Source organism: Pleuronectes platessa, chromosome 21 (assembly GCF_947347685.1).
Source record: "Pleuronectes platessa chromosome 21, fPlePla1.1, whole genome shotgun sequence".
Taxonomy (NCBI): Eukaryota; Metazoa; Chordata; class Actinopteri; order Pleuronectiformes; family Pleuronectidae; genus Pleuronectes; species Pleuronectes platessa.
The window spans coordinates 4,813,466-4,836,471 of NC_070646.1; the positions used below are offsets into that span (position 1 = coordinate 4,813,466).

Below are 23,006 nucleotides of genomic sequence, written 5' to 3' on the forward strand. Positions count from 1 at the left end.
ACAGCTTTATCTGGGATGTTTGTTTCTGTTCCATAGGTGTCAGTGGTGAACCAGCTGGACATGCAGGTGGTCGTATCAAACGTCCCTCCAACCTACGTGGATAAAAACAAGAACAAGCTGCTCAGGTGGGACACATGATAACGGAGTGACCTCTTTTTAAATATCACACATTGAATAAGTCATCTGTGGCATTAGACTGCCTCTACTACATAGATCTTAAGTGATGTGATTCAAACCTGAAATCATTATTATTTCTTCACAGATGCTGTTGTTTAATTGGCACGTAACATTAAAATAGCACGTTATCATTGGTCACATCTGTTAAACCACCGAGCCTCTGCTTGTATAAAGTGTGTTGCTATGACAGCTGCCCGCTTACCTTAAAAAAGTGCTCTATTTATATAAAAAAAATATATAATACCTTGAATATTGTAGTTAGTCAGTGGAGCCACATACAGGAGATGAGAACCACATGAAACATTAAAACACCAGTAAGAGATCTGAAAGAGTCCCAGTTGTGTAATAGAACCTATGATTAGAACATGTGTCCCTTACTTTAAGAGTCACACTGCATGGAAACACTTTATCTAAATCCACTTTAGAATATACTGGTACACTAGTGTATGATTCCTCCAAAGTGATTAAGCTATGGTCTGTCTCCATGGAAAGAACTCTGGTTGCCGACACAGTGCCGCATTTAAAAATAGAACTTTATCATAATGAACCCACACTGGGACTTGAACACGAACAAGCATTAGACCATTACAGTTACAAAGCAAACTGTGGCCGCCGAGTCACACATAGAGAAAAACATCATGTGGATAGTCCGTCCTTCTATAAGAGTACAGGGACATAGTGTTTTCTCAGGAGTATTTTTTAAGCCAAATGTGTTGATTTTAATCCCAATAGTTCAGTCTCGCGTAAGCAACTCACAACATTTGAAACATGTCACGTTTGTGGCTGGAGTCCTCGTGAAAATAACCTCATCAGCGCCTCGGTGGCAGCCTGAATGGGAAACAATCTGAATCTGTTCTGTGAGACTCAGCTCGTTGCAGACTTTGGGGAAATTCGGGGGAATGACGCGAAGCAAACGGTCCGACCTGCTGGGAGTCCAACCCCCCCCCCCCCGCATTTGTTTGAATGAAGTTATTTCCCTCCACCGTCTGCCGGATGCATTTTCTCTTCATTTGGAAGAACACATGATATAAATATTAAACATAAAATACATTATTCATCGTGTGAGATTTGTGTCATGTGGAACACCGGTGGGACACAAACAGTGCAGCTAAGTCGGGTTCCTGGTTTCTTTTCCTCACACATACAGCGTAAAGTCATGAGGACGTATAACAACGTTCACCATCTTTTCTCTCTGCCTCACTCCTTCTGTCTCTCCTACACACACACACACACACACACATACACACACACAATCACAAACCCCGTAGTGGGGCCATTCCCACTGTGAGCAGGTCGTTCTCCGGGAACACAAACCCATATTTCCCATCACAAGTGTGCGAAGGTGACAGGCTGAAAGAAATAAAAAAACGAATGTGTGAATTGTCACATACGACCTGTGTGTGTCTTTGTGTGTTGCTGGATGACGTGTCTCTTAAGTTTTGTCTACAGAGGTGTATTTTTATACGTGTGCGAGGGTTGAAACAACTTGATCCCATCAATCAAAATCCTTGTATTTTGAATCCTCAGCATTTTGGAACGCTACGTCCAGGACCAGATACCAGGAGCGAAGGTTGTGGTGGAAACCATCGGGCCCCATCGACACGGGGACGGGATGGAGCAGGAGGACTACACCAAGTCGGACCTCATGATCTATGCCATCGACCCTCTGACCAATCGAGCCGTGTCCAGACAGGAGCTCTACAAGTAAGAACTTTCCCAACAAAGTGAAATGGCAGAACTCCAGCAGCTCTATGTCATAAAAGGACACAGAGCCTAACTGATATTACATCACAATTTTAGTAATGCTTAATTAATTGGCTTCAATTAGCGTTTTGGAGTTTTGCCATTTACAAAATGTTTGGAAATCCATCTTGGACTCTCCGGCAGCTTATCCACGCAAGAAAAGTTTCTGCCTAAGTCGATTAGAACAATTAGAACAATGGTTCCTCTCCTCCGCAGGTTTCTCGACGGTAAGCTCTTGGACATCAACAAAGAGTTCCAGCCCTTCCTCCCCCCCGGCGGGCGGATTCTGGAGATCCGAACCCCGGACGTGGTGACCAGCGTCAAGAAAGCCATGCAAACCGTAGGCTACACAGAGGGGGCGCTGTTGGCCCTGGCAGTGATCATCATCATCTGTTGCGTCCCTGCGATATTGATCGTTATCATCACCTACAGACAGTAAGTAGGAATAATATTTTTTGTACATGTATGGCAGTTGAATCAGTAGCTTAGACTTAGTATGGATGCAGAAGCTAACTGGCTCCTATGAGGGGGCTCGTTTTATCAATATACACAAACACCAAACCTCTTCCTCTGTGCCATGCACCTCCATTGTTTCCTCATCAGGATGAAACTGCAGTTTACTTGAAGTCAGTCCTACACACGCTGCCGTCCCGGTGCCATTATGTGCATTGATCCACGGCTGAAATCTAAAAAATGTCTGTGTCAGTCCTGAACAAATCTCAGCGGCCCATCAATGAAGTGGATTACTGTGTGAACCCTTCAGGCAGCTGTTTAATCTACTGCCTTCCAACACTGCGAGGCCGCGATGGATTTTCACATCCTGCAGCTTATAATGTTCATTGTGTGATTTCTGGGCCGCCGGTGTAAATGTGCTGGAGGTGAAACCGTTTCAGTCGCAGCATCAAGTTGCTGAGACTGAATTTAATGAGTGAATTCAAGATAAGTGATGAACACAGGCAGAGCGAGCAGGTGTCTCCCACAGGACGTCCTTTAACGCCATTTATCATTTTATCACACGGGCCTCTCACTTCCCCCGGGTGATTCATCATGGCCGCCTGAGTCCTAATAGTTTGTTTAGCTAAGGGCTGTGAAAGGCTTTTAATGTCATACGTGTCCCAAACACACATAAACAAGCACAGGCACACATTTCAATTGGATCAGACCATTTGGAAGAATGATTCTGGATGGAGGCTAAATAAATAAATAAACTGTGTGGTATTCATCAGCTGAACAATCGCTACTCGCTGTTGTTAAATGACTCTATTGAAGACCGGTCGTCCCACTTTGTAGATTGCAACAAGTGAACCTGGCTAACAGGATGCACCGTGTGATTGATGGTTCCAGTGATGAGTAATATTTCTCTCTTCTCTCTCATCTGCTTCATCCATCGTGCACCACCAGATTCAAAGAGTGAGTATTACCACGTTGAAATATTAATGTCCTGACTGTTTTAAACACCTTTCGTTGTGATTAATCTGTTGACTTTCCCTGTACAATAAAAGTGATGAGTTAGAGGAGGACGGCGAAACAGAGAGGACAGCAGACAATCAAAGAAATGAGGGACCAACGCTTTTATTAGAGTGTGCGAGCGCGTGTGTTTGTGTGTGTTGTTGTGTTTGTAGACAGCCGTGCGATGAATTAAAGAAGAAAAACCTGAATAAATTAGCTCAGTAACCCAGCGAGTGCAGATGCTTCCATACAGACCCGGCACCACGCTGCAATTAAGCTGTTAACATCCAGTCACGCTCCGCGACATGGTTCTGTGTGAAGACGGCAAATGAAACAGATCCGAGTGACTTTGAGAGGAGGGGTTCAGTCGCAGGTCACAGATGGCAGCAGCGTCAGTCACAAAGAGCTCTCAGATGTGCCTCGGCGGGAGCAGGGACTAAAGTGACATCTGCATTTAGATCAGTGGGAGCGGCGTCAGGGAGGAGGGTCAGAACCCGCGGTGGAGTGTGATGAGCGAACAGAAGAGCAGCTCGTCCTCAGACGGCTGCTGATGATCTCGATTCAGGTTAAGACGTGTGGGCTTTGATTTCAGAGGGGCGTTATAGCCGGGTTGCAGCGCATGAGCCCCTCATTAAATACAACCAAAGGCTAGATTTTGAAATGTGTCATCACTCATATTTTCGGGTGAATATGTGAGTGCATGTGTCGTGCACGATGATAAGTGTACCAGCACGGCCCTGCTATGGGAGGCTCTGTTGGCAAAGGGTTGGTTTACTTTTCCCTTCACGCAAGACTCACATGTATGCAACAGAGGCAAATACATCTAAACACACACCCAAGTGCAGAAACTACACAATCAAATCGCAGCAGAGACAGCAGGTGAACCTGGTGTGTGTTCGTCTAGTCATGGATTTCTTTGCATGTGTACGTTAGCAGCAAATCTGTCTCTGTTGTGAGTCCCGAGCGTGAAGTGCGATTGCTGTCGTTTTGTGTGAGTCCAGCGTTTGAGAGGACTGCACATCGATCAATGCCTGTACAAAAATGTGTTGCCCCGACTACTTCCATTAAAGTACTGCAGTAGTCTACAGGCTACACACACATATACATAAAGTAGAAGTTTTAAACCCTCCTGCCAGTACTGTGAAGGTTTCACTACTTTAGAATGTTTGCACGTGACTCTAACTTTTCATACCCGACTGTGTGTTTTCTCTCTGCCGTGTCCAGACGCCAGGCGGAGTGTGCCAAGACAGCCCGAATCCAGATGGCGCTGCCAACAGGCAAACCTGGGGGAGGCACTGCCAACAACCTGTATGAGGAGCTGGGTGACAACGCCATGTGAGTGAAAGTGTGAAAGTGGCATTTACGCTGATGTGCCAACGCTGAGGCTTTTCCTTGCTCCGGAGGCTTTGTGGTGTCCACACGTGCAGTTAGTCCCATTACATCTACCTACGTTCCAACTATTGCTGTGGAACACATGCAAATAACAGCTGCATCCTCGGGTTAGCTCCACAGAGCTGGAACATCTAAAAAAAAACACAACTGTTATTCTCCAATGAAGGAAAGACCAAACCTCATGAACAGAATTCTAGGCCTTAAAAACTCTTCTCTGTGACACCTTAAAAGGAAAGTTTGTTATTTAGATCAGTTTTGTCACTGTGGGAGAAACTTGAAGTAGTTTCTTTCACTAAGGTCTTTTTATTTAAACCTCAAAAAACAAACCGTCTACTTCAAACTCGTCTTAACCCACAAACACAACAGTGCAGCAGAGGAAACTGATCACGTTATGTCCACAGTGGGAGTTTAAACCAAAATGCAGCCGTGCAAACACTGAGGTCATAAAAGACAACCCCAGACTAATCAACAGGGTTTCACATCCTCCTTCTCTGTTGTGATGAAATTGATTTCATTACATCCGTGCACTCACAACTTTCTCGAGGGGGAAAGTGGAAACTGTTTTTCACATCCTCATCATCAACAGATTTGTTCAACAACCATGTTTAAAGCCTCGCTCACAATTAGTCTGGCATTAAACTACCCGGTTTAAGTCTTGAGGCAAATTAAGTGAAGCTGACAAATGATTCGACTTTAGCTCTTGTTGATTCATCACACTCCTTGGCAAGGATTCCTCCTGAGCTTTTCTGTAGTGTGGACACGTTCCCTTCATTTCACATCTTCCAGTGGCCAAAGCAACTGACATTATGCAAGGACGGCCCAGACTTGGATTAATCAATCAGAGCCTTGTAGCCGCACATCAGACCGACACCAAACAAACCTCCCATCAAATCACCAGATCAGCCCTGAAATGTAACTTTCACAGAGTTCAGTGACATTCAGATTGTTCCACGTCTGTTTCTCTGTGGTAACGCATACAAATGTCTCCGCCGTGCAAAAGATGGATGAAGGTCGGAAAACAATATTCACTCTGAGAGATTGTTGGTTTTCAAGTAAAGACGCAATCACCGTAATCTCAACAAAATCACACGTCTAACTTTCAACCATTTCCTTCAAAGTATCGTCCGAGAATATGTCTTGAGAAAACCTCTCAATAGATTCCAAAATGATTTTTGTCATTATTCTATCATAAAGATAGAATAATGACAAAAAAGCTTCAGAATCAATAAGGCCATGAAACCTATCCAGAAGACTGAGGAAATATTATCCAGCTCTTTGGTGATAATGGAGAAACTACATTGACTTATTATAATTCTGTTCTCCACCTCCTCCTATAAGTGCTGAAGGACTTATTGTTCATCTCTATGCTGCCTTATAAAAGTTGCAAATTATTATAAATTTCAGGGATATTGTCTTCACCGTTTTACTGTGGCTTCCCTGCTTCTGTGTATTTTCTTAGCAAATTATGTTTGAATTACTCCCTTTGCATATTCTACCGGTTTGATTAAACAAACGTCTGCATGAAGAAGCACAGTGTTTTCACCACCACACACATACACACTCACTCGAGGCAATTCAGATGACGCATATATAATTCCTGTTAAGAGGAAGTTGAGGGGGGAACTCTTATCAGCCTACCATGCATCAGCGGTTTCCTGTCTGTCCTTGATATGCGTCCTCACTGCCATTAACATGAGAGCAATTCATATGCAAGATGGTGGAAACTATCTCCGAACGACAACATGCGATTATTAACCGTGTGTGTGTGTGTGTGTGTGTGTGTGTGTGCGTGCACCGAGCACAAATGACTCTCTGGAAACTGTGCGGAAATGAACTTGGATATGAGGTAATTGAAATAAATGCGGCCAGTAATTTATAAAGACCCCCCTGGGCGATAATTAATTCTATTGATAAGCTGCAGAGCATATTAAATTGTGTGTTGGAGTGTGTGTGAGTCTGTGTGTAGGTGGTGTTTCCCGTGTGTATGTTCTGTATCAATGCAGTGTTGGGGAATAAATAATCCCCAAAGAGTATAAAACCTGGCAAAGAGCAAAAGTTTGCACATTCATAACTAAGGTCTATTATCAAACTGCTCAGTGGACTGATTCTCAAAGCGTCTCTTCTCCCTGTAATTACCTGGAGCTGTTCTCCAGACCGACTTGGGTTTAATGTCTTTTTTCAATTACCTATGGAAAATTAAATGTCATCCAATTTATTATTAGCAGCAGGTTAAAGGAAGTCATGTTATACGGCATGTTGTTTCACCTTTCACCTTTTCAATAAAGTCCTGTAGTATTTACCTAACACAACATTTTTAAGATTTAAGATTTAAGATACATGTATTGATCCCAAACACATGCACAATCACACAACATGCAGATTAGGGAAATTTGTCTTCTGCTGTAGTCCCATCTGGTGAACATCACATGTTGGGGGAGTAAGGTGCCTTGCTCAGGGGCACTTAGACAGTGGGGGTAGGGAGAGTGCTCTTTGGACTTTGGAACAGATCCAGGTGTTGTATTGTCACCGCGAGGAGTCGAACCAGCAACCGTCCAGTCCGATGTCCGTACCTGTCCGCCCATAGTCCAATTATTCTGCCACTAGTCCACCGCCTCTCGTGTTCCAATCCACACTGTTACTGGATTCCATTAAGAATTTCACTGTGGAAGACATATTTTCATGCTAATCTGGAGACTTCTTTCCTGCTAAAGTTTTGCAAAGTGTTTTATTAATTACTTCAGTGCTCTTCCATGTTTTTCAATGTACTTCCATTTCGGTCGGGGACCATGGTGACCAGAACAATGGAGTGGTTTTGCTCTGAGCTTGGCCTCACATAGAAAGATATTAAATCAGTGCTTGGCCGCAGGTTCGGGTTTCACATAAGTGAAAGACGTCTCAGGAGAATACCGTTTGAATTCAGTGGCAGCCGGCTGCAGCTCTCTGGGCGGCTCCACGGGCACCAGTGGCTGCTTCTCACTGCAGAGAACATGGACTGCCCGTGAGGAAGGAGGACGTGAGTTTGATGTTGAAGGAGCTGGATCCCAGGGGAGGGTCTTTAAGTCCAGGTGCCAGATGAAGTTCCGTCCTTTTGAAGGAGTAACTCCTCCGTCTGAGATCCTGCTTGACACTTAATGACACTCCTCAGGGATCCAGCCTCTTCATCAGCAAGTGCACATCCTTCAACCATCATTTCCTTTATCTCTGTCCCTTCACAGGCATATGATTCAGTTTCAAATAGAAGAGAATATGTTAAAACCAACATATGTAATGCTGGAAAAATAAAGTCTTATTATTCACACTTATTTAAATCATTGTAACTACATTTTAAATACAAAACATTGAATAACATAAAATCAAAGTAGCTAAAATGTAGTAATCGGGCTAAACTACTCATAATGTGATGATCACAAAATGTCCTTTTCCTATATATTTTGTTGTATAATACTCATATGTATTATTTATATATTTAGCTTATAAAATGTATGCATTAGCAGAAAATGAAAAATAATAAATGTGGGAATCTTCTATAGATAGATTTCTACTACCATAGCTTTTTTTCAATACTTTTACCATTTACCACCATTCTTTGCTTCTATTCATCATCACTCCATGTTTCCTGTTCTCCTGTTGACTGATGTCCCATCTTCTGTTGCTCTCATCCATCCACCTTTATCCCCGACTGACAGACAAACGTGAGTAGGAAGCTGAAAACCGTTTCACATCTGTGATAATTTGACGCGACACAGTGACAGTTCTCTTTGCTCTAGTTTTGTGTTTGGGTCTGTGCTTGTGTGTGGTGGCTATAGCTGATTGTGCGGCTTTAGATCGTAGAGCACAGGTGGATGATCGTTCCTTTGGCAGATGATGAGTTGCATTTAAAAAAAAAAAAAAGATATAATCAATGTTTTGAGAGGAAACGTGGCTGCTCTCACAACTCCGTGGCATTTGTACACTTTTCTATTTGTGTCCCAACTGGTCTGGCTTTGTTTACAGTCCCGATGCAGTAGCGTCTTTGTAGCACACCAGCGTTAGTACATACTGCAAAACCTATTTGCATTATTTTCCTTTGTGTCTCTTTCCCTGAGACCTTGCCCCTCTAGTAAGAGCCGCACAGGAATAAAATACTTAGACCTTGTTTAAGATCTCTCATCCATTTCCTCTTGTTCCCTTCCTCATTCATGTGTTAATGTGGAATCCCCTCATTTATCAAACAGCTCTAGAAGACGTTGTATTGCTTTGTCTCGTTTTTCTATCATTCTTCATTTACACCCCTGTTAAGTCCCCCTTCTGTGCATTACTGTACTTTCATGTAAATGTTATACGATCCCCAGCTCCCTTATCTTCTTCAGGTAGCTTACATCTTTCTTATTCATTCTGCACCTTCTTCTTCTTTGTAACTCATTCATTACTTTTCCCTTTTTCTCATTTCTATTCCATAATCCATGCACCAGCCGATCAAACCACAGCGGTGGCGGCAATGGCGGCAGTTTGGATGAAATCGATAGCCAGCGTCTGATCTCCGATTTTGCCACTCGCGCGATCGCCGCCCATCGGCAGTGTGTCGCCAACGGAGGGGTGCTTAACAAACTGCCCAAGTCCGAGTCCAGTATCACCTTCCTCTCTGACGAAAACCCCCTGACCATCAGAAACCCCATCTACCACGAGGATGGGACCCTGAGTAGTCCGGAGACTCTCGGAAGAAGCCAGAGAAGACGAGACCTCCTCGGGAATTTCTCCCCGTCCAGGAAAGGCCTTCGAGAGGCCTGGCTGAGGCTCAGCTCCAGTGGAGGCGATGTGGGCTTCGGTGGTTACAGTGGCAGTGACAGCGGATGGGGATCCGGGGGCGGACACAGCTGGACTCTCCCATCCAGATTACACCGAAGGGATATGTATGACGCCCTGAGACGCCAAGTGGTCATGGATCCTGTGCAGTGGGAGCTGGAGCTCCTCAAGGCCGAATTCAAGGACAGTAAAGACGCTGGTCTGGATTCAGGATTTGACCGTGGGTTGGATTCGGACCTGATGGGGAGTCCGGGTCTTGAGCCCAAGCTGACGGTGAAAGAACAAGCCCGGCAGTTTGAGCAACAGGCTCTGCAGGAGATGAGGCAAAGGCAAAACAGGGAGTCGAGAGGATCTCTCTCACCTGATTTTATGCTTTCTATTTTCCCAGAGTCTCCTCAGCATAACGAGCAAACTCCCACACATAACATCCCATTTGTTCTGACCAGAGAGGGCCCGCCCAGTATCATCGTGACCCAGAGTGACGGAGGAACCCCCCCACCAAGTCACAAGCCCACTCCACCTGTGCTGCGGCGCTTCGGGGGAAATTTAACATCAAATCCGAATGGGGACGAGAGACTTCAGGTCCATTTAGAGATTATCCCCGATCCTCCTTCGACTCCTCCACCTCCACCACCTCCTACTACCCCACCACCTCCACCACCTCTAGCATCCTCTCCTCTATCTCCTACATCTCCTCCTCCACCGCACCCTGCCTCCCCTCCTCCTCTGCCTCCTCCTTCCCCTCACTCCAACCAAACAAAAAAGCAAGCTCCTCCTCCCCCGCCACCTCCTCCTCCTCCTCCTCTCCCTCCTCCCTTGTCGCCCTCACTCCTGCGTCCCTCCACCTTCGTCCTCCCTTCCCTGTCGGAGCTTCCAGCTCTCCGGCCCGTGTCCCTCCGGCCTCCACCGCCACCGCTTCCTGTGGATCCCGAGCCTCAGAGGAGGGAGCTGAAAGGAATCCTGAAGAACATCCAGAACATTGCGGAAATTGAGAAGTCCGTGGCCAACATGTTCAGTCAGATAGATCGGAAACAGATCCCGCTCAAAAAGGTCATGAAGGGGCGGGCCTCCATGGGTTCTCTCGATTCTCTCGACTTGGATGTATTAGCAGCTGAAGGCGCAGGAGGGGAGGCTGGTTCAGGAGGAGCAGAGGGAGGTAGAGAAGGAACCGGAGGAGGAGAGGATCCTCCACCTCCTCCACCGCCACAGATTCGGCCCAACACAAACATGAACTCCATCGTGGAAGAACTTGAGAAGCGGTTCCCCTCTCAGTCGACAATGCTCTAACCTCCGTGTGTCGGATAAGGAAAAGCACAAAGCGGGGGAATCTCCTGCTGCGTAGTTCCCACTGAGCTGACAAGGGACTGATGCTCAGAATAGCTCAGTGACGCTGCTATGATTTGATGAATTCTTCCAAAAAAGAAAGATGCACCAGGGTTTAAATAAACTCTATCGGTAGAACAAAAACGATTCTTGTCTCAAATGAAGGTACATGTTGAAAACAGAAAAAGAGAGGGGGGGAGGTGTAACAGCCAAACAAGTCACATCATAAATGTGTCTTAAATAGTCACGTTGTAGCTTAGAACTATTTCAAGAAGAGGGATTCAAGTTGTTAATGAAAACCAGGTTAAAAGGTTAACTCCATGTCCTCATCTGTGCCCCTTTCAGCTAACTGACCCACTGAGGAATTCAAAAGCTCGGCTCCGAACTATAACCTCGAAGCGATAGTTTGTGAAGCGTGCTCATTATCTGCCTCTGCAATTATTTCTCTTTTCCCCTAAACAACATTTAAAGGGCTTGTTCTTTAATTACCACAGAGGGAAATTGACGTAAACAACTGTAGATGGGAGCCGAGTAATTAAATGATTAGAAGAGGTGAAATGTTTCCTGGTTCACTTCAAGTTCCACTACTGTTGCTTACATTCCACATCCTCACCAAGGAATTGTTGTCACGACAAATTATGATCAATCAGTGTCTTTCTTAAAGGGATGTGACATGAATCACACTCACTGGATAATTACATGTTTGTGAAGGCTTGAACACTACACACACACAAACACACACACACACACATCTAGTCGGCGTCTCAAGAAGAGCTTGATTGAAGATGCACCGGGTGTGAGAAGCTAAATCAATCAAGAGGAGGGAAGAACATTGTTGAACCTGCGTTTAACAGGGATTCCTCTACGTTCCTTTGCATGGACACGTTCTCCTACAGTACCTGCTGCTACAGGACGACAACTAGATTCATTGTCTGTGTCATGTTTGTTTCTTTTCTTTCCACCTCATATTCACTGTCATGCAGTTGTCGAGAGCTGGGACGATGACTCTAAGATCAGACCCTCTTCTTTGTCCTACAGCTGTCCATTACTGATGTAAGCTCATTCATTTATTTGAGGCAAAGCACAACATTCTTTCTTTTAAAGGAGACATTTTATGATCATATACATTCAGGTTCATACTTCTAACATCACTTTCCTCAAACTGTCCCTTGCTGCAGCTCCTCTCTTCAGCCTGTGTCTGAAACACTTGGTTCAGGCCTCTGATCGTTTCCTGCATTTCAGGAGCATGAGGACCAGTGTTCTGTGTGAGAGGAGCTGCTTTTCTGTAGATGTTGGTCTTTTTAACTTTGCAGAACTTGACACACACATAAACAACTCACTAGAGGAAAGAACATTTAAAAAAGCATCACATGTCTCCTTCGAGATCAATACTTAAAGACATGAGTGTCTTTCAATGTTGGAAAGTAACTTGCTCCAAGCTGAAAATGCAATTTAGTTGTTAGTTTTAAAATCATATATTATAAATACTTAGTCGTCTCTAGTTACTGGCTCCAAGCTCCGAAAGGTTTTCACAAGGTTTTTCTTTCTGTTGTTCTCAGTCTGTCTTTTTCTCTCATTTTCATTAATGTCTTGTTTATCCTTTCTTTTCACCTTGTTAATGTCACGTGTATGTTTTTTTTTTTTAAAGATGACACAGTAATGTTTGATGCTGTGGGTGGAGGCAGAGGCACAGCGGAAACATTTCTGACACATTTATGTAGAGTGATATTTTTATTCACGAGATGTGCTAAATTTTGATGAACCTTTTCTATAGGGCTCTGTTGTCACTGTGCAGGAACTTACTGGGAAATGATTAATATTAAAAAATACAAAAAAGACTCCGACATGAGACATTTTTCTCAATAAAATGTAAAATACTGTGGTGATGACTAAGTGCACAGGATTTATTGTTTCCTGCCTCGGTTCTGGATGAATATATCCGTCCCTATAGAGGCTAACTCATTGGTAACCCATCCTCATTAGTAATAAACCTACTGACCTAGTCCCCCTATCCTCTGTCGTGTTTACATTAACACCAGAATAGTAGAAAACCCCAATTGTCTTTAAAATAACCTCAGAATAAGCAGAAGCAGCAAAGTGGCTCATCCCCTGACTGACAATTACCTCGTGTGGCTTGCTCTTGATGTATCTGTGCCAGGGAAGTATTCACAGGAAGCCATGAACACGGCCTCCTACAGCTGGAGCATATTAATGAGGACGTATAATGCTTCACTCGCCTCACATATACGATACTGTCTTTTATGAAGGTCACACAACCACCTCATGCCAAAAGGAATTTATATATATACGCCGATACTTTTATATTGGATGTTTCCCTGTGCATCAAAGGTGCTTCACCCTAAACCAAGTGTCTTACTAGCATGAGATATGCTGAAGTTACTTTGTCCTGTTTAAAAGGTTTACTGTCTCCAGGTCAGTGGCACTCAGCACCAGAGTGGGCTCTTTGTTTCCATCCATTCGTCCACCTTAATCGAATCTACTCCAAAAGTTCATGGACACTTCTGAAGCCTGTATTCTACCACTTCCCCCAAGTGTTACTACATTAGTTCTGAAGGTTTTGTGTAAAGAGGAAACAGAGACCGAACCTTGGTGAGAGAATCACGTCTCTCCCTCAAGATCATGTCGGTACAATGAGATCAAATCATGATACACAACCTATAGACAAAGTCCTGATAGTTCATATCTCTGGTGAGCCGTTAATAACAATATAACTTACACACACACACACACACACAAACACACACACACACACACTGATCAAGCGTCTATACATCTTAAATAGATGTTCATACTCAATCCAGTGAGTGAGAACACGTAGATGAAAACAAACAGTAACATTGTTTAGCTGCTGTTTCGGAAATGTTAAAAAAGGTTTTCTTTCAGCCTGGGTCGTTACACACTCTCTCTCACACACACACACACACACACACACACACACAAACACACATTCTCTGCTTTCACCTTTATTGTGCGTTTGCCAGAAAACAGACCTTTCATCCCAGACATCTGGAGGAGTATGTAATGTTTTCCACACCCAACAAAGCAGACTGCATTTAAATGAAACTGAGTTGATCAGGAGCAGAGATACGTGACACTGGTGGAGAGCGGCTGGCAGCTCGCGTGTAATTGCAAAGTCACAGGTTTGATCCCCGTTACAGCAAAGATTATCAGGAGCTAATGTTCCAGCAGCAAAGAGCAAAGAGAATCACAATGAGCTGACGTGAAGGGAGATTCTAAGAATATCTGCGTGAGCCACCTCTGAATCTCAGAAGATCATTTTGTTGCAAATTTTATATCTTTTATTTTTTTTTCGATTGCTGAAATAAGCAGCGTTTGATTCGAGCTGGAGAAGAAGGGAGAGAGAAATGAGGTGAGGAGAGACTGTGGGAAAAGGGCGAGGGAGCTACAGTAGCTCTATATGAGAGAGAGGAGAGAGAGAGAGAGAGAGAGAGAGAGTCACTGAGTGTCACAGTAAAGTGTGTTTTTAAGAGCGGGTGTTTTTCTCCTCCTGTTCCTCATACACTCCGCGAGACAAGGCGGAGAGTACACAAAGAGCGCGGGAGTCAATCATGTCAGGTGTGTGTGTCTGTGTGTGTTTGTGTGCGTGAGTGTGTGTGTGAGACAATGATCAGATAGCTGTCTGTGTGTTTTTGTCTGGAGAGGACATAATTATGTGTCAGTCAGATCAACAGGGACACAGAGGTAGACTTATCTTCCTGACTCACACACACATACACACACCACCGACAGACACACACTCCACAGTCTACACAATATAATCCTGAGATCATACATGCTGTGTCTTCATTCTTTTAATCCTCTATTCATCCATCATATATTCATCCACTCACACATCAACCTTATTTAACCAGATAATCTCGCGTCCTTCAATCACTCGAAACTGTGACAACCTTGTGTGTGTATGTGTGTGTGTGTGTGTGTGTTTTTCGGATACACAACCACGGCATATATTTACATCTGAATTGATTTAATGAAAAGCTTAAGTGGTTAAGCTATTTGTGCGTGCGTGCGTGTGCGTGTGCACGGTCTAATAACACAGATGAAAATCGAATATGTCCTCCAAAAGTCACCATTTGTTCTGCGATGCATCTTCATTTTTCCAGCTCATTACCTCGGCTCCACAGGAAAACAGAACCTGCTGCACATGTAGTGAAGATGCATGGACGAGGCCATTTTCAGCTGTTGCTCTTCCTTTGTATTTTTCCCCTTTTTTTAAATCTCACCAATTGTGCTTTTGTCTCTTTCTTTTCTTTAAAAGACTCACTTGGCCTCATTGTCTTTTTTTTTTTGAGGAACAGTGAGTCTCACGTTGACAGAACCGTAAAACAAACATCCAGCTTATTTGTTCATTCTGTCAACATCTGAGATGTGGCAAGATAAAATAGGATCTTTGGCAAATGTGAAACTATGGAGTCATCAGATAATATATTAAAGCTGAAGTCAAAGAGTAGAAACAATGGGAGAAGCAGGACTGGGTACAGGTTGTTTCTCCCTGTTCATGGACTCATTATGCACCGGTTCGTGGCCGCTGGTTAATTTGATTGGAGACCTCACAAAAAGAAGACTAAATAAAAGTTTGATTGGAGTCGACAGGGTGAATTTCACCGAAGTTGAAAACATGTCAGTTCCAGTTCCATGCTGACTCGCTCACTGGTCAGCACTCATCTAAATAAGCACCCGGGGCAGAACTGGATTTACTCTTTATTGGGGGTTTGTGATGTTATTTGCATTTTTGAAACAATCTCCTGCATCAAGTGTTTACTGTTTATGTTTTCCCTGTCTCCTTCTCTCAGGCGTGGATATGGACAACAGGAGGTACGTGTCTCTCGCCGCTCGTCTGATTGACATGTCTCCTTCTTGTCGTCTGAAGATCAGTTGCTCCCTTCTTTTGTTTTTCTGTTCGTCTTTCCGTTCTTTTCTGCTCGATGACGTTGGGATGGAGCAGCTTGTTGCTGAATCAGTGCCTTTTGTTCACAATGTATTTATTCTACTTAACTGAGTGCCTGCCTCAAAGGTCTGGAGACATTTAATGACTCCTGCGGTCAATTCACAGATGTGTTTAAATATAAAAACACAAAAACCTCTATATAGAAAGTCAACCAATCGTTTTAACAATAGAGATGATGGCTGATAACAAAGGGCAGTCAGAGAGCACAAGGCCGATTCATCAACATATTACATGAACATATATTTAGAGCAGATGCACAGAAATACACAGGAACTGAACAAATAGACTAAACACAGATAGTAGCACTGCACACAGGCCGGATAGTTTTCATGAAGATCGTTGCATTCACAAAAATGTAATGTATGGCAATGTGAAGAAAACATTTCTGGATCCGTCCCCCAAATCAAATCCACTCCAAATGTGACTGTGTTCTTCCATTGGCTCAGAAAACCCCCTTCTACCAAGTTTCAGGACTTTTAAACATAGTGAACGTACATCTCCCATCAAACTGTTTTATTGAACTGTCAGCGATCATTCAGTCACTGAGGAAAAAACACCAAGTAACACAAATATAGACATTTGTGAAAGTTGATTTTCTGTTTTGGAAACCTCCTTCTCCTCCTCTTCTTCCTCCTGTCTTGTCATCTGTTTCTTTTCTTTTCCCTTCTAGCAGACACAACAACTTCTGCGACCTTCTCTGCTCAGACCAGAGGTACTCTCTCTCTCTCTCCCTTTCCCCCTCTCTCTCCCTCTTTCTCCTCTACACGCTTCTTCTTTGTCACAATCAGCAGCTGCACCCACACGCAGGACACAGACTCAAATGAACAAGTCGAGGGTTTATTGTTCGGTCTCGGGGGGGGGAAGGAGGTGGACGGGGGAAATGGAGTTTCTGGCAGGTGAACGCAGAGGGGAGCTGATGGCTGTCAGGGCCGAGCAGCGTTGAGTGGGGGGGACTGGAGGCTGCGCACAGTGGGGGGGAGGAGGAGGAGGGCTTGATGGCTGACAAGCAGGAGGCTGGAGGGGGGAGGCAGGAGGCAGGAGGCCGGTGGAGCAGAGCTGCTTCGGCTGGCAGGTAATGGTGCAAGGCGTGGGAGGACCGGAGAGACGAGCCGGAGCGCTGGGAGAAGAGAAGTCGTTCAGAGGGACCGAAAGGAATACGTGTCTTTAAGCAGCCTTTACGTTGGAGTGGATCAAGAAGCGAAGTAGATGAGGTGCCGGGCTGATGAGAGGGTGGATGGCAAGTGTGGAGCAATCAGGGAGCCAGGAGAGAGAGGAGCAACACGCCCACAACACACACACAACACACACACAACACACACACAACACACACACACACACACAGGGGAGAGCAGGGGAGTCATTAAGGGAAACGAGATAAACCAGACATCTCTACTCTCTTTGTGTGTTGTCCTGCCCCGTGTGTATGTGTGTGGGGGGGGTCGGGCAGATGGAGGAACATCTACATGTGGAGGTTCAGATCCTGAGTCAGATCTGAATAACAAGAGGGATGTGTTTTTAAATGTGTTTGTAAATAAAGTTTGTTTTCTAAGCACTAATGACGGTTTCATCATCTCACAGGAGTTATCGATGGAATCTGGCATCGACCCCGGACAGGACTACTACACACAGGATTATTACAACTATGAACATGGGTCAGTATGTCTGTGTCTATATACTATATATATATGCCGTATAAATCAGATTGTTTGTTTTCTAAGTCTTGGCTCCTAGAGGATGATGATGATATTGACACATAATGTACTGAGGTCTTCCTCCACATGTTTCATCTCTCACCTTTGACCTCCAGCAGCGACTGGCAGAGTTTCGCTCTAACATTGATTTATTATATTTCCTCCGACATCGCCCTGGAGTTTTAATATGTTCACTTTATCCAGCTGAGCCTCACTTCAGCCCCGTGGCAGCTGCTTCCATATCGAGCTGATCGCATCACTCAGTGTGTCGGCTGCTGTGAAACGTTGACACCAGTGAAAAGCTGACACCAGTGACCGGCCTTGTGACACTCTTCATTGCGCTGTAGTGCAGGGAAATGAAACAGAGACCAAATCCACAATGTGAACGTGCACTTATTGTGACGCAGAACCTTGATACCCCGACCCCCTGTCACTGCTGCAGAGGCCCCCTGCAGCCATTACTGTGTGTGTGTGTGTGTGTGTCTGTGTGTGTGTGTGTGTGTTGACTCATCAAGAAATACTGTTTAGAAATGATGTCGCAAAAAGAGTCACATTAACCCAGAATGCTCACGAACAAGACCTCTGATGAATCATTGCATCCCCTTTAGTGTGCGTCTATGTGTGCGCGTGTGTGTGTTTGTGTGTGTTTATTTTCGGCACCCAACCATCCACCACGGATGCATGATGTAATCTTTTTTAATTTTAGCTGCACACTCCTGGGAACTTGATTTTATGTTCCCACCCACACTCGCGTATACATACAGGGTAATAGAACACACACACACAACCACACAGACACACACACAGTGTTAATACTGTAGCAGCTAATCAGCCATGGAAGCAGACAATTGACCAGATGCTGTTGGTGTAGAGCAGCACTCACAAACTCCTGATTGACCCTGAGTGCACTCAGACTGTAGAGGTCAGGCTCTGTGACCTTGTGTGACTCTGATCTGATCGTTTCACTTGATTCAGTCATGAATGAAGCTGCAGGTCGACTGACAGACACTGACTCACCTCTCAGCACTGACACTAACTTTTGTCTTTGGGAAACAAACAAAGCTGAAAAACCTTCTGACCTTTTCTTTCATCTGACATCAAATTTGGGATTTTCTCCGCCCGTAGGAATGGCACCTTCTGCCACCGGCATGATTCTGATCGGATTATTTACAGTCACCGAAAATAGCTTGAACCACTTGTTGAATAGGTCTGATGATTTGATGTGTGAAAAAAAACAACAACAACAAAAACAAGCCAATTTCACATTGCCCCCCAGCCAAGAGTAAAATGCTCAACTCTCATACACCACGGAGCAGAAAAGGGATTAAATCTCTCTTTTCCAAAATCGTTATTGGCGTGGGTGATGAGCCGCGTGGCTGATGGATGGAGTGAGAGCTCCCCTGTAAATAATAAATAGATGCGGAGACGAGAAATCTGGCACCAGCAGCTATGATTTACTAACAGGATGATGGATTCAAAGAACAAAAAGATAAGTCTGCATTTCTAACTTGTTTGTCAGCAGGGTGCAAGGTGCATGAAGTTATTACCACCAACAGATGAGAATATTCAAGGAATAGCCGACAGTAGAGTATTATGAAACTACAGCAGAGAGCCAATTAACTACTGAGGAATAAGCAGCTAGTCTGGCAACAAAACTGCTTTCCTGTGACTCTAAATCTCGATTATTATACAAGGAGACGTGTGATGTATTTTTCAGCTTTTCTTTCCTCTAGTGTGGTAAAGTTTTTTTGCCAATGTAAAAGATCTGCAAAGTTATAAAGCCCTAAGTCCACGATAAAGGAAGCTCCTCTCCAACTCAGGAAATGGCTGTGCCCGAGTTTATTAAAGGGCGACTTCACAGATTACATTACACAACTGTTCCCACAGGTTGGGATTTAAATAAAATATGTGTAGAGTAGATGGAAAGTAGAAATAATGAATCATCCATCAAGAAAAAGCAAACTCAATATCTCAGGTTTTCTCCACCGTCCATCATCAGCCATCGCAAAAGTAATTTGGTAAAAATAAGTCGAGCAATTCCCATCATTCATCTTTGAACTGTGGATCAATGACAATGACAGAATTGAATAAATCATTTTTCATTTCAAAGTTTCATTTAGTGTTATATATTCATAATAGTATGACATTTGGTCAGTTTGGACCATTTTGTGTCGGCTCTCACGGATTCACAAAAACATCAGTGTGTGTTGGCTGTGGTTTCTGGCAACTGAAGATCATGTCATTACCACCCCCTAGTGGTGAGATGCAGAGTAGAAGAGGATGAGTGAGAAAGAAAAGATAAAAGCAAAGTGTTAACGTAGCCTTTGAGCAATTTGTGTGTGTGTGTGTGTGTGTGTGTGTGTGTGTGTGTGTGTGTGTGTGTGTGTGTGTGTGTGTGTGTGTGTGTGTGTGTGTGTGTGTGTGTGTGTGTGTGTGTGTGTGTGTGTGTGTGTGTGTGTGTGTGTGTGTTTCAGTCCAGGGGTTAATGACTGTGAAATCCCATCAGCAGGTTTAAGTGAGAGGTTAAGACTCATTACATTAGCTTGTGGAGGTCGATCTTTAAGGATGATGTCACGTTTTATGACTGCTCTCTCTCTTCTGACCCTTCATCAGTTCACTTTGTGTCCTTTCTTTCTCTCTTTTTTTCCTCCCTCTTAACCCCCCCCGAGCACATCCGTCACCCACGTGCCACGTCCATTTGTTTATTACTTGGCTGCTTAATGTAATATGGTGGTGGTGGGGGGGGGGGGGGACAACTTCTATCCCCGGTTGACTGTAAGCAGAGCGATTACACAACTTCTCACCACAACTCGGCAATGGAGGGAAGCCAAAGGACTTCAGGCAGATTTGTTACTTTAATCACTCTGGGACATATTGTTTCCAGGATCACATTTAAAATGCATGTTTTTTGACCCAGTGGCTCCCGGAGCGGCTCGCTGCAGGGCCGAGCCCGGGGAGTGATGCTCGGTGCAGCTCTCTTGGCCGGTGGAGTCAGGCAGAGCTCCCGGAAACCGGCAACAAAGAGACACAAAAGGGAGGAAAATCGATTCCAGTGTTTTTCGGCTCACAAAATGTCTCCTGGCAACAAAGTGCCTCCTTTGTGATTACAGCAGCTTTGCTAAGGACTCATTAGCCGCGGTGCTGCCCGGCGTGTGCCTGCGTTAAGTGGCTCGTGGAAAAGCAGCAGCCAAGTGAAAGTTTAGTTTGTAAAACAAAGTTTTGTCATGTTTTCACTTTGGATTGACTGAGGTTGTTGTGCTGTAACCTTTCAAAATAACCTCTAATAAATAGTAAACTTGAGAATTACAAATTTCTGCCCTGCACAGCCTCTTGTGGTTATTTCTTATCTGTGAAGTGTTTTCCTCCTGCCTCCGTCCAGGTACGAGCTGCCTCAGTACGGGAGTCGCAGGAAGCTGATCTCACCCTCCGGCCTCTACGATGAATATGGAGAAGTTGTTGTGGACGATGACGGCAGCTACTACTACAGCCCGCAGGAGTCTGACGCAGAGGTAAACACAGAACACCTCTCTAGAGCCAGGACACAGACCGTCACTAACACCAGGGGCCACCACCTGCATCCACAATGTGATAGAAGACAATGGAATCTACTTGTTTTGCTCAGTATTCTAACAACAGGGAAAACTGTTCATCCAAAGTAAACTCCAGGAAAGAAATGTTTTTTAGAAGAACTTGGTGGTGGTCCGGCTAAATAAAGTAATTTTGATCCCTAAACCTGAGTTTAATAAAAAATTAAGTTTAAAATATGATCTAGTCTTCTAAACGTTTAAAATATGATCTACTCTTCTAACCGCTGCCAAGAAAATGTTTAATAGATAATTTTATAGCATCAGCAATCCGTGAAAGTCTTTGGGACGAATGTGAGGTTTAGTTTTAAAACCAGCTCTTATTAATCTCGCTGACGTTAACAGTGATGGTTTGTGCAGTTGACATTTTTCCATTTGTCCCTTTCCTAAATGTTCTCACTTGGTTCTGGACTCACATCATCAGGGGAGGAGACAGTTTCAAGGAGCTAGATTAGCCCCTCCCCCTGGATACCTCCAGCCCCATCCTCCACATGTCCCACCCCCCAGAAACACCTCAGGAGCCCCCAGAGGTGAGGGGGACAGACAACCCCCACCGGAGGCTGCTGCCATGACCTTCAACACAAAGTCGAAAGGCCCGAGTGTGGCCGCCAGGTTGAAGGCTGCGGCGAGAGTGAGCACACTGCTGTCCACCGCGAGTAAGAAGTCCGGACAGCCTCCTGCCGTCCACCCACCGTGGAACAAAGCCAGGATCGGGCCGATGGATGCGGGGGAAGGAGGTAGAGAGAGGCTGGAAGAGAGGAGGGAGGAAGGATTGGGCCAGGGGTTTGAGAGGGGGGAGTCGGGGAGAAGGGAAAATAAAGGAGAGAGAGATGATTTCATAGAAAGAGGGAGAGAAAGAGGAGCCCGGGGAGATATGGAAACATGGGGGAGAGGCCACAGAAATGGCGTGATAAACAATGGGTTGAGAAATGTTGGAGGAGGGAGAGAAGGCGTCAGGCCAGAGCACCGAGGAGAGCTCCCCGGCTTGTCGTCCTTTGGCCGCTCGTTCGGCACGGACGGCAGCCTGGTCATCGACGAGAGCTTTTTCCAGACGTCCATGGAAGCCAGCAACCCCCCCCCAGTGAAACAAAAGCTGAGCGAGGCCCTCGGTCTTATCTCCCTCGCCAGAAGGCTCCAGGGACCGGCCAGGGTGGGAGGCGAACAGTGGAGTGATGGGCTGAGCTGGGACAGAGGAGAGGAGAACTGCAGGAGGATGCACGGCTCCTTAGGAGATATGAGTGTTTCTGCGTCAGTGTACGAGAGAGCCGCAGGAGAGGCGAGGAGGAGGAGGTGGGAGTCAGGAGAGGAGGATAGCTCCTCTGAGAGACGGTGGAGGAGAAGAAAGAGATTTTACAACAGGGACTCGGAGACAGGAAGTGGCAGCAAAGAGTCGCAGTCAGAGTTTAGTCTCTCGGACGCGAGTAGCCCCGCCTCCTCTGTGACAGCCGAGCACGAGAGAACCGAGTCTGACACCGAGACGGAAACAAATGAGTCGGGAACAGACAGGGAAGAGAGAACTCCAGACAGAGACATGAGTGGAAGCCAAGATGAGGAGGGAGGGAGGTCAGAGTCAGAAAAGGAGTCGGGGTTGGAGAATGACGAAGAGCAGAACAAATCTAGAAGCAAACCCTCAAAGGGGGGTGTCAGTAAAAGTTCTGCGAGTAGCGACAGGAGTAGAAGTAAAAGAGCCAATTCAAAGACAAAGAATATGAGCAGACGGAGAGAGAGGAGCAAAGAGGGGGACAGAGGTTCAAGATATTCACGTTCTAGGGTTTCTAGTTCGAGGCCCAAAAGCTCCAGACGGTCACTTTCCTCACATGAAACCATAGAAGAAGAGGAGGAGAGTGAGGAAGAGGAGGAATCAGGGGAAGAGGG

The 23,006-nt window shown here is 45.0% G+C and overlaps 1 protein-coding gene across 1 annotated transcript in view; it reads left to right on the forward strand.

Annotated features, from left to right (window-relative positions):
* Positions 1 to 23,006, forward strand: part of LOC128427254 (protocadherin-15) — a 99,322-nt gene that overhangs the window by 73,588 nt on the left and 2,728 nt on the right. Inside the window, exons 28-36 of the mRNA XM_053414345.1 lie at positions 37 to 125; positions 1,705 to 1,881; positions 2,137 to 2,355; positions 3,322 to 3,330; positions 4,594 to 4,704; positions 15,702 to 15,723; positions 16,530 to 16,568; positions 17,435 to 17,508; positions 20,927 to 21,050. Coding sequence (XP_053270320.1) covers positions 37 to 125; positions 1,705 to 1,881; positions 2,137 to 2,355; positions 3,322 to 3,330; positions 4,594 to 4,704; positions 15,702 to 15,723; positions 16,530 to 16,568; positions 17,435 to 17,508; positions 20,927 to 21,050 — 864 coding nt within the window. The remainder of the gene's footprint in view (positions 1 to 36; positions 126 to 1,704; positions 1,882 to 2,136; positions 2,356 to 3,321; positions 3,331 to 4,593; positions 4,705 to 15,701; positions 15,724 to 16,529; positions 16,569 to 17,434; positions 17,509 to 20,926; positions 21,051 to 23,006) is intronic.